The 10918-nt window shown below is 47.9% G+C and overlaps 2 protein-coding genes across 16 annotated transcripts in view; both read right to left on the bottom strand.

Annotated features, from left to right (window-relative positions):
- Positions 1-10918, bottom strand: part of col6a3 (collagen, type VI, alpha 3) — a 137830-nt gene that overhangs the window by 92034 nt on the left and 34878 nt on the right. The gene's annotated exons all lie outside the window — the stretch shown is intronic.
- The window catches only part of LOC127965271 (collagen alpha-3(VI) chain-like), a 34208-nt gene that overhangs the window by 21586 nt on the left and 1704 nt on the right, over positions 1-10918 (bottom strand). For 2 of the 14 annotated variants that reach the window (XM_052566000.1, XM_052566012.1), the window contains exon 1: positions 4969-5491. In XM_052566000.1, the coding sequence (XP_052421960.1) occupies positions 4969-5491 (523 nt within the window). Of the gene's footprint in view, positions 1-1124; positions 1295-1449; positions 2066-4968; positions 5492-8162; positions 8333-8487; positions 9104-10918 lie in introns of those variants that run through there. The other 12 variants (XM_052566015.1, XM_052566014.1, XM_052566006.1 and 9 more) reach the window with 11 other exon arrangements.

The raw sequence follows: 10918 nt of genomic DNA, 5'->3' as shown, positions 1-10918 counted from the left end.
CCCCTGACTGTGTCAAGAATGTCCTCCTTTCTTGAGTATGTGTTAAGATAGAAATGGGCCTCTGGATCTCTGCTGTACTGGACCACGGACACGCGGTCTCTGTTCTCAGACACATTCAGTCTCCCCACCATCCTTTCAACAAAGTCGCGCATCGCAGGGAAAGAGCTCCTAGTGCCATCCGAACCATCCAGCAGGAACACCACATCCCTCTTTCGCTCAGCTAAGGATAATGAAATGGAACACAGAGTCACGTGAGCACTTGGCATCTGATATTTTCTGTAGGTGTATGCATGCTCTAGCTGGCAACAGCAAATGGGAAGAGACTCTCCCGCCCTTTAAGCTATTTTACAACCAATCCGATGGCCAAATGTTAGTCCCATCTGCTAAAATAATACCTCGTTTTGGTCAGAGTAAATCTGCCTAAATTTAATGAATGCGAAGCATTGAAATAAGGTCTAAATTTAAAGGTTATATTGGTCAAAAGAGAAAAACTTGGCCTAAAGCAAGCTAACGAGTGAATGAACAAACACTTTAAAATGTATCAGTGACTAGAGTTCAAGCCCTTGGCTTTTTAGCCTAATTTCCCACGGCTCTGCTCACATGCAGTGCTAACTTAAACTGTTCAGGGTCAACTGCACGCTTTGCAAAGAGGAGCTCAGAGTACTGTTTTCTAGAGGCATGCTGGAATCTGTCTTACCCGGCATAGTAGCTGTCACCGGCTTGACTTGACCAAGCACATTGTTGAGGGAGCTGATAAACTGCTGTTGGACACTGGGAAGGTCAGAGAATTCATTGATGGACTGTGCATAGGTAGGATCATTGGCAATTCTCTGCACCTCTCTGCTGGAATTTCTGGTGCCGACACCAAAAATCAAGATCCCGCCCTGTTTCAAGGCGGAGGCAGGTATATCTATGTTATCGCTTGACCGTCCTCCACTGAGGAGGATTAGAATCTGAGGGACACCCGCTTGCTTTCTACTCCCCGCAGAGGCGGTGAAGACATTGTCCCTCACGTACTGGAGAGCTGCCCCAGTGTTGAGGGGTCTCCCTCCTCTATGCCTCAGACCTCTGACAGAGTTCAAGATCTCCCCCTTTGTTGTGTAGGTATTCAGATAGATATTGACCTCTGCGTCTCTACTGTACTGCACCACGGCAACACGGTCTCTGTTTGCATCTATGCTGAATTGCTCCACTAATCTTTGCACGAAGTCACGCATCGCCGGGAAAGTATTTCTAGTGCCATCTGATGCGTCCAGCAGGAACACTACGTCCTTTCTGGGTATGGCGTCATCAGCTAGGAAAAGAAAACAGCATCATTAACACCAGGACATTTCAAAACATCTTTAGAACATCACGTTAGTTCACTACTCCTTTGACTATCTAAGCTGCGAGTAATCAACAAGGCACAGCCTGTCCGAAAGCACTTGTGAAGTTCTGCCATGCACATACCGGTCAGAGTCGGAGAAGTCGGAGTGACAGGCATTGCAACATCCTGGACAGAGGCCAGCAGCTGCTCTTGGACTTTTGGAAGCTCACTGAAGTCGGACACGGTCAGAGCGTAATTGGGGTCGGATGAAATTCTCTGCAATTCTCTGCTATCAGAGCCCCTCGATCCTATTCCAAAGGTCGAAACGCCAAGCTCTTTCAGAGAGGAGGCTGCTGCATCGACACTGTCAGATGACCTTCCCCCGCTAAACAAAACCAGTATCTGCGGCACACCCTCCAGCCGCCTGCTGCCAGAGGTGGCAGTAAAGACACTGTCTCTGACGTACTGGAGAGCTGCCCCCATGTTGAGGGGTCTGCCTCCTTTGTGTCTCAGGCCTCTGACACGGTCAAGAACCTCTTCCTTTGTCGTGTAGCTGTTCAGATAGAAATGGACCTCAGCGTCTCCACTGTACTGGACCACAGAAACGCGGTCTCTGTTGGCCTCTATGTTGAATTTCTCCACTACTCTTTGCACGAAGTCACGCATAGCTGGGAAAGAATTCCTAGTGCCATCTGAACCGTCCAGAAGAAAGACTACGTCCCTTCTGGGTGTGGTGTAAACAGCTAGGAGGGGGGAAACAGCATCATTAACGGCAATAAATATCAATAACGTTCATTAAACTTCAGAATGTCATATCAGTTCACCCCCTCAATAACAGTCCAAGCTCTGGCTAACATTCCCACTGCTCACAAATTTTTATATAAAGAAAACAAAGGGGAAAGAAAAAAGGGAGGGCATGAAGTAGGAAGGCGAGACACAGTGTACTATGACATTCTGCCATGCACATACCGGTGACAGCTGGTGATGTTGGAGTGATGGGAATTGCAACAGCCTTGACAGAGGCTAGCAGCTGCTCTTGGACTTTCGGAAGCTCACTGAAGTCGGACACGGTCAGGGCATAATTGGGGTCGGATGAAATTCTCTGCAATTCTCTGCTATCAGAGCCCCTCGATCCTATTCCAAAGGTCAAAACTCCAAGCTCTTTCAGAGAGGAGGCTGCTGCGTCAACACTGTCAGATGACCTTCCCCCACTAAGCAAAACCAGTATCTGCGGCACACCATCCAGTCTCCTGCTGCCAGAGGTGGCAGTAAAGACATTGTCTCTGACGTACTGGAGACCGGCCCCCGTGTAGAGGGGTCTGCCTCCTTTGTGCCTCAGACCTCTGACACTGTCAAGAATGTCTTCCTTTGTCGTGTACGTGTTAAGATAGAAATGGACCTCTGTGTCTCCACTGTACTGGACCACAGAAACGCGGTCTCTGTTCTCATCTATGTCCAATCTCTCCACCATTCTTTGCACAAACTCTTTCATTGCTGGGAACCCATTCCTAGTGCCATCCGATCCATCCAGCAGGAAGACAACATCTCTCCTCTGCCTACGGCCCTCAGCTAAGAAATAACAGTCACGGGTAAGATGGGGGACATTGTAAGGAAAAAAATAACGGAATAGGGGAAAACAGCGTATTGCATTACATAGTAGATGCTTTGCCATTAATCGTGCTTTCTGTGTTTTTTGATATCATCTCACCTCCCGCAAAGATTTACGACTCAGGAAGAAATCATTTTCCTTCTCTAACTAACTAGAACTACAGGTAAAGCACAACTCACTACAACATTAAAAAATGTGAGGAAGTAGAAGAAGCATGTTTATTTATTTCTTACCTATCGTCGTGGTAGTGGTAGACGTGACCTCTACAAATACTGTGTCAATGTTGCTGAACAGCTGCTGTTGGACACTTGGAAGGTCAGCAAAATCACTTACTGAGAGTGCATAACTAGGCTCATGGGAGATCCTCTGGAGTTCGCTGCTGTCTGAGCTCCTTGACCCTATCCCAAAGATAAGCACTCCCAGCTCCTTCAGGGATGAGGCCGGTGTATCAACATTATCAAATGACCTTCCACCACTCAGCAGAATCAGTAACTGGGGCACACCTTCTACACGTCTGCTTCCAGAGGAGGCAGTGAATATATTGTCCCTCACGTACTGCAAAGCTGCCCCTGTGTTGAGGGGTCTCCCTCCTTTGTGCCTCAGACCCCTGACTGTGTCAAGAATGTCCTCCTTTCTTGAGTATGTGTTAAGATAGAAATGGGCCTCTGGATCTCTGCTGTACTGGACCACGGACACGCGGTCTCTGTTCTCAGACACATTCAGTCTCCCCACCATCCTTTCAACAAAGTCGCGCATCGCAGGGAAAGAGCTCCTAGTGCCATCCGAACCATCCAGCAGGAACACCACATCCCTCTTTCGCTGAGCTAAGGATAATGAAATGGAACACAGAGTCACGTGAGCACTTGGCATCTGATATTTTCTGTAGGTGTATGCATGCTCTAGCTGGCAACAGCAAATGGGAAGAGACTCTCCCGCCCTTTAAGCTATTTTACAACCAATCCGATGGCCAAATGTTAGTCCCATCTGCTAAAATAATACCTCGTTTTGGTCAGAGTAAATCTGCCTAAATTTAATGAATGCGAAGCATTGAAATAAGGTCTAAATTTAAAGGTCATATTGGTCAAAAGAGAAAAACTTGGCCTAAAGCAAGCTAACGAGTGAATGAACAAACACTTTAAAATGTATCAGTGACTAGAGTTCAAGCCCTTGGCCTTTTAGCCTAATTTCCCACGGCTCTGCTCACATGCAGTGCTAACTTAAACTGTTCAGGGTCAACTGCACGCTTTGCAAAGAGGAGCTCAGAGTACTGTTTTCTAGAGGCATGCGGGAATCTGTCTTACCCGGCACAGTAGCTGTCACCGGCTTGACTTGACTTAGCACATTGTTGAGGGAGCTGATAAACTGCTGTTGGACACTGGGAAGGTCAGAGAATTCATTGATGGACTGTGCATAGGTAGGATCATTGGCAATTCTCTGCACCTCTCTGCTGGAATTTCTGGTGCCGACACCAAAAATCAAGATCCCGCCCTGTTTCAAGGCGGAGGCAGGTATATCTATGTTATCGCTTGACCGTCCTCCACTGAGGAGGATGAGAATCTGAGGGACACCCGCTTGCTTTCTACTCCCCGCAGAGGCGGTGAAGACATTGTCCCTCACGTACTGGAGAGCTGCCCCAGTGTTGAGGGGTCTCCCTCCTCTATGCCTCAGACCTCTGACAGAGTTCAAGATCTCCCCCTTTGTTGTGTAGGTATTCAGATAGAAATTGACCTCTGCGTCTCTACTGTACTGCACCACGGCAACACGGTCTCTGTTTGCATCTATGCTGAATTGCTCCACTAATCTTTGCACGAAGTTACGCATCGCCGGGAAAGTATTTCTAGTGCCATCTGATGCGTCCAGCAGGAACACTACGTCCTTTCTGGGTATGGCGTCATCAGCTAGGAAAAGAAAACAGCATCATTAACACCAGGACATTTCAAAACATCTTTAGAACATCACGTTAGTTCACTACTCCTTTGACTATCTAAGCTGCGAGTAATCAACAAGGCACAGCCTGTCCGAAAGCACTTGTGAAGTTCTGCCATGCACATACCGGTCAGAGTCGGAGAAGTCGGAGTGACAGGCATTGCAACATCCTGGACAGAGGCCAGCAGCTGCTCTTGGACTTTTGGAAGCTCACTGAAGTCGGACACGGTCAGAGCGTAATTGGGGTCGGATGAAATTCTCTGCAATTCTCTGCTATCAGAGCCCCTCGATCCTATTCCAAAGGTCGAAACGCCAAGCTCTTTCAGAGAGGAGGCTGCTGCATCGACACTGTCAGATGACCTTCCCCCGCTAAACAAAACCAGTATCTGCGGCACACCCTCCAGCCGCCTGCTGCCAGAGGTGGCAGTAAAGACACTGTCTCTGACGTACTGGAGAGCTGCCCCCATGTTGAGGGGTCTGCCTCCTTTGTGTCTCAGGCCTCTGACACGGTCAAGAACCTCTTCCTTTGTCGTGTAGCTGTTCAGATAGAAATGGACCTCAGCGTCTCTACTGTACTGCACCACAGAAACTCGGTCTCTGTTGGCCTCTATGTTGAATTTCTCCACTACTCTTTGCACGAAGTCACGCATAGCTGGGAAAGAATTCCTAGTGCCATCTGAACCATCCAGAAGAAAGACTACGTCCCTTCTGGGTGTGGTGTAAACAGCTAGGAGGGGGGAAACAGCATCATTAACGGCAAGAAATATCAATAACGTTCATTAAACTTCAGAATGTCATATCAGTTCACCCCCTCAATAACAGTCCAAGCTCTGGCTAACATTCCCACTGCTCACAAATTTTTATATAAAGAAAACAAAGGGGAAAGAAAAAAGGGAGGGCATGAAGTAGGAAGGCGAGACACAGTGTACTATGACGTTCTGCCATGCACATACCGGTGACAGCTGGTGATGTTGGAGTGATGGGAATTGCAACAGCCTTGACAGAGGCTAGCAGCTGCTCTTGGACTTTCGGAAGCTCACTGAAGTCGGACACGGTCAGGGCATAATTGGGGTCGGATGAAATTCTCTGCAATTCTCTGCTATCAGAGCCCCTCGATCCTATTCCAAAGGTCAAAACTCCAAGCTCTTTCAGAGAGGAGGCTGCTGCGTCAACACTGTCAGATGACCTTCCCCCACTAAGCAAAACCAGTATCTGCGGCACACCATCCAGTCTCCTGCTGCCAGAGGTGGCAGTAAAGACATTGTCTCTGACGTACTGGAGACCGGCCCCCGTGTAGAGGGGTCTGCCTCCTTTGTGCCTCAGACCTCTGACACTGTCAAGAATGTCTTCCTTTGTCGTGTACGTGTTAAGATAGAAATGGACCTCTGTGTCTCCACTGTACTGGACCACAGAAACGCGGTCTCTGTTCTCATCTATGTCCAATCTCTCCACCATTCTTTGCACAAACTCTTTCATTGCTGGGAACCCATTCCTAGTGCCATCCGATCCATCCAGCAGGAAGACAACATCTCTCCTCTGCCTACGGCCCTCAGCTAAGAAATAACAGTCACGGGTAAGATGGGGGACATTGTAAGGAAAAAAATAACGGAATAGGGGAAAACAGCGTATTGCATTACATAGTAGATGCTTTGCCATTAATCGTGCTTTCTGTGTTTTTTGATATCATCTCACCTCCCGCAAAGATTTACGACTCAGGAAGAAATCATTTTCCTTCTCTAACTAACTAGAACTACAGGTAAAGCACAACTCACTACAACATTAAAAAATGTGAGGAAGTAGAAGAAGCATGTTTATTTATTTCTTACCTATCGTCGTGGTAGTGGTAGACGTGACCTCTACAAATACTGTGTCAATGTTGCTGAACAGCTGCTGTTGGACACTTGGAAGGTCAGCAAAATCACTTACTGAGAGTGCATAACTAGGCTCATGGGAGATCCTCTGGAGTTCGCTGCTGTCTGAGCTCCTTGACCCTATCCCAAAGATAAGCACTCCCAGCTCCTTCAGGGATGAGGCCGGTGTATCAACATTATCAAATGACCTTCCACCACTCAGCAGAATCAGTAACTGGGGCACACCTTCTACACGTCTGCTTCCAGAGGAGGCAGTGAATATATTGTCCCTCACGTACTGCAAAGCTGCCCCTGTGTTGAGGGGTCTCCCTCCTTTGTGCCTCAGACCCCTGACTGTGTCAAGAATGTCCTCCTTTCTTGAGTATGTGTTAAGATAGAAATGGGCCTCTGGATCTCTGCTGTACTGGACCACGGACACGCGGTCTCTGTTCTCAGACACATTCAGTCTCCCCACCATCCTTTCAACAAAGTCGCGCATCGCAGGGAAAGAGCTCCTAGTGCCATCCGAACCATCCAGCAGGAACACCACATCCCTCTTTCGCTCAGCTAAGGATAATGAAATGGAACACAGAGTCACGTGAGCACTTGGCATCTGATATTTTCTGTAGGTGTATGCATGCTCTAGCTGGCAACAGCAAATGGGAAGAGACTCTCCCGCCCTTTAAGCTATTTTACAACCAATCCGATGGCCAAATGTTAGTCCCATCTGCTAAAATAATACCTCGTTTTGGTCAGAGTAAATCTGCCTAAATTTAATGAATGCGAAGCATTGAAATAAGGTCTAAATTTAAAGGTTATATTGGTCAAAAGAGAAAAACTTGGCCTAAAGCAAGCTAACGAGTGAATGAACAAACACTTTAAAATGTATCAGTGACTAGAGTTCAAGCCCTTGGCTTTTTAGCCTAATTTCCCACGGCTCTGCTCACATGCAGTGCTAACTTAAACTGTTCAGGGTCAACTGCACGCTTTGCAAAGAGGAGCTCAGAGTACTGTTTTCTAGAGGCATGCTGGAATCTGTCTTACCCGGCATAGTAGCTGTCACCGGCTTGACTTGACCAAGCACATTGTTGAGGGAGCTGATAAACTGCTGTTGGACACTGGGAAGGTCAGAGAATTCATTGATGGACTGTGCATAGGTAGGATCATTGGCAATTCTCTGCACCTCTCTGCTGGAATTTCTGGTGCCGACACCAAAAATCAAGATCCCGCCCTGTTTCAAGGCGGAGGCAGGTATATCTATGTTATCGCTTGACCGTCCTCCACTGAGGAGGATTAGAATCTGAGGGACACCCGCTTGCTTTCTACTCCCCGCAGAGGCGGTGAAGACATTGTCCCTCACGTACTGGAGAGCTGCCCCAGTGTTGAGGGGTCTCCCTCCTCTATGCCTCAGACCTCTGACAGAGTTCAAGATCTCCCCCTTTGTTGTGTAGGTATTCAGATAGATATTGACCTCTGCGTCTCTACTGTACTGCACCACGGCAACACGGTCTCTGTTTGCATCTATGCTGAATTGCTCCACTAATCTTTGCACGAAGTCACGCATCGCCGGGAAAGTATTTCTAGTGCCATCTGATGCGTCCAGCAGGAACACTACGTCCTTTCTGGGTATGGCGTCATCAGCTAGGAAAAGAAAACAGCATCATTAACACCAGGACATTTCAAAACATCTTTAGAACATCACGTTAGTTCACTACTCCTTTGACTATCTAAGCTGCGAGTAATCAACAAGGCACAGCCTGTCCGAAAGCACTTGTGAAGTTCTGCCATGCACATACCGGTCAGAGTCGGAGAAGTCGGAGTGACAGGCATTGCAACATCCTGGACAGAGGCCAGCAGCTGCTCTTGGACTTTTGGAAGCTCACTGAAGTCGGACACGGTCAGAGCGTAATTGGGGTCGGATGAAATTCTCTGCAATTCTCTGCTATCAGAGCCCCTCGATCCTATTCCAAAGGTCGAAACGCCAAGCTCTTTCAGAGAGGAGGCTGCTGCATCGACACTGTCAGATGACCTTCCCCCGCTAAACAAAACCAGTATCTGCGGCACACCCTCCAGCCGCCTGCTGCCAGAGGTGGCAGTAAAGACACTGTCTCTGACGTACTGGAGAGCTGCCCCCATGTTGAGGGGTCTGCCTCCTTTGTGTCTCAGGCCTCTGACACGGTCAAGAACCTCTTCCTTTGTCGTGTAGCTGTTCAGATAGAAATGGACCTCAGCGTCTCCACTGTACTGGACCACAGAAACGCGGTCTCTGTTGGCCTCTATGTTGAATTTCTCCACTACTCTTTGCACGAAGTCACGCATAGCTGGGAAAGAATTCCTAGTGCCATCTGAACCGTCCAGAAGAAAGACTACGTCCCTTCTGGGTGTGGTGTAAACAGCTAGGAGGGGGGAAACAGCATCATTAACGGCAATAAATATCAATAACGTTCATTAAACTTCAGAATGTCATATCAGTTCACCCCCTCAATAACAGTCCAAGCTCTGGCTAACATTCCCACTGCTCACAAATTTTTATATAAAGAAAACAAAGGGGAAAGAAAAAAGGGAGGGCATGAAGTAGGAAGGCGAGACACAGTGTACTATGACGTTCTGCCATGCACATACCGGTGACAGCTGGTGATGTTGGAGTGATGGGAATTGCAACAGCCTTGACAGAGGCTAGCAGCTGCTCTTGGACTTTCGGAAGCTCACTGAAGTCGGACACGGTCAGGGCATAATTGGGGTCGGATGAAATTCTCTGCAATTCTCTGCTATCAGAGCCCCTCGATCCTATTCCAAAGGTCAAAACTCCAAGCTCTTTCAGAGAGGAGGCTGCTGCGTCAACACTGTCAGATGACCTTCCCCCACTAAGCAAAACCAGTATCTGCGGCACACCATCCAGTCTCCTGCTGCCAGAGGTGGCAGTAAAGACATTGTCTCTGACGTACTGGAGACCGGCCCCCGTGTAGAGGGGTCTGCCTCCTTTGTGCCTCAGACCTCTGACACTGTCAAGAATGTCTTCCTTTGTCGTGTACGTGTTAAGATAGAAATGGACCTCTGTGTCTCCACTGTACTGGACCACAGAAACGCGGTCTCTGTTCTCATCTATGTCCAATCTCTCCACCATTCTTTGCACAAACTCTTTCATTGCTGGGAACCCATTCCTAGTGCCATCCGATCCATCCAGCAGGAAGACAACATCTCTCCTCTGCCTACGGCCCTCAGCTAAGAAATAACAGTCACGGGTAAGATGGGGGACATTGTAAGGAAAAAAATAACGGAATAGGGGAAAACAGCGTATTGCATTACATAGTAGATGCTTTGCCATTAATCGTGCTTTCTGTGTTTTTTGATATCATCTCACCTCCCGCAAAGATTTACGACTCAGGAAGAAATCATTTTCCTTCTCTAACTAACTAGAACTACAGGTAAAGCACAACTCACTACAACATTAAAAAATGTGAGGAAGTAGAAGAAGCATGTTTATTTATTTCTTACCTATCGTCGTGGTAGTGGTAGACGTGACCTCTACAAATACTGTGTCAATGTTGCTGAACAGCTGCTGTTGGACACTTGGAAGGTCAGCAAAATCACTTACTGAGAGTGCATAACTAGGCTCATGGGAGATCCTCTGGAGTTCGCTGCTGTCTGAGCTCCTTGACCCTATCCCAAAGATAAGCACTCCCAGCTCCTTCAGGGATGAGGCCGGTGTATCAACATTATCAAATGACCTTCCACCACTCAGCAGAATCAGTAACTGGGGCACACCTTCTACACGTCTGCTTCCAGAGGAGGCAGTGAATATATTGTCCCTCACGTACTGCAAAGCTGCCCCTGTGTTGAGGGGTCTCCCTCCTTTGTGCCTCAGACCCCTGACTGTGTCAAGAATGTCCTCCTTTCTTGAGTATGTGTTAAGATAGAAATGGGCCTCTGGATCTCTGCTGTACTGGACCACGGACACGCGGTCTCTGTTCTCAGACACATTCAGTCTCCCCACCATCCTTTCAACAAAGTCGCGCATCGCAGGGAAAGAGCTCCTAGTGCCATCCGAACCATCCAGCAGGAACACCACATCCCTCTTTCGCTCAGCTAAGGATAATGAAATGGAACACAGAGTCACGTGAGCACTTGGCATCTGATATTTTCTGTAGGTGTATGCATGCTCTAGCTGGCAACAGCAAATGGGAAGAGACTCTCCCGCCCTTTAAGCTATTTTACAACCAATCCGAT

The sequence above is a fragment of the Carassius gibelio genome, chromosome B9, assembly GCF_023724105.1.
Source record: "Carassius gibelio isolate Cgi1373 ecotype wild population from Czech Republic chromosome B9, carGib1.2-hapl.c, whole genome shotgun sequence".
NCBI classification, from domain to species: Eukaryota; Metazoa; Chordata; class Actinopteri; order Cypriniformes; family Cyprinidae; genus Carassius; species Carassius gibelio.
This window is presented reverse-complemented; position numbering and strand designations above follow the sequence as displayed.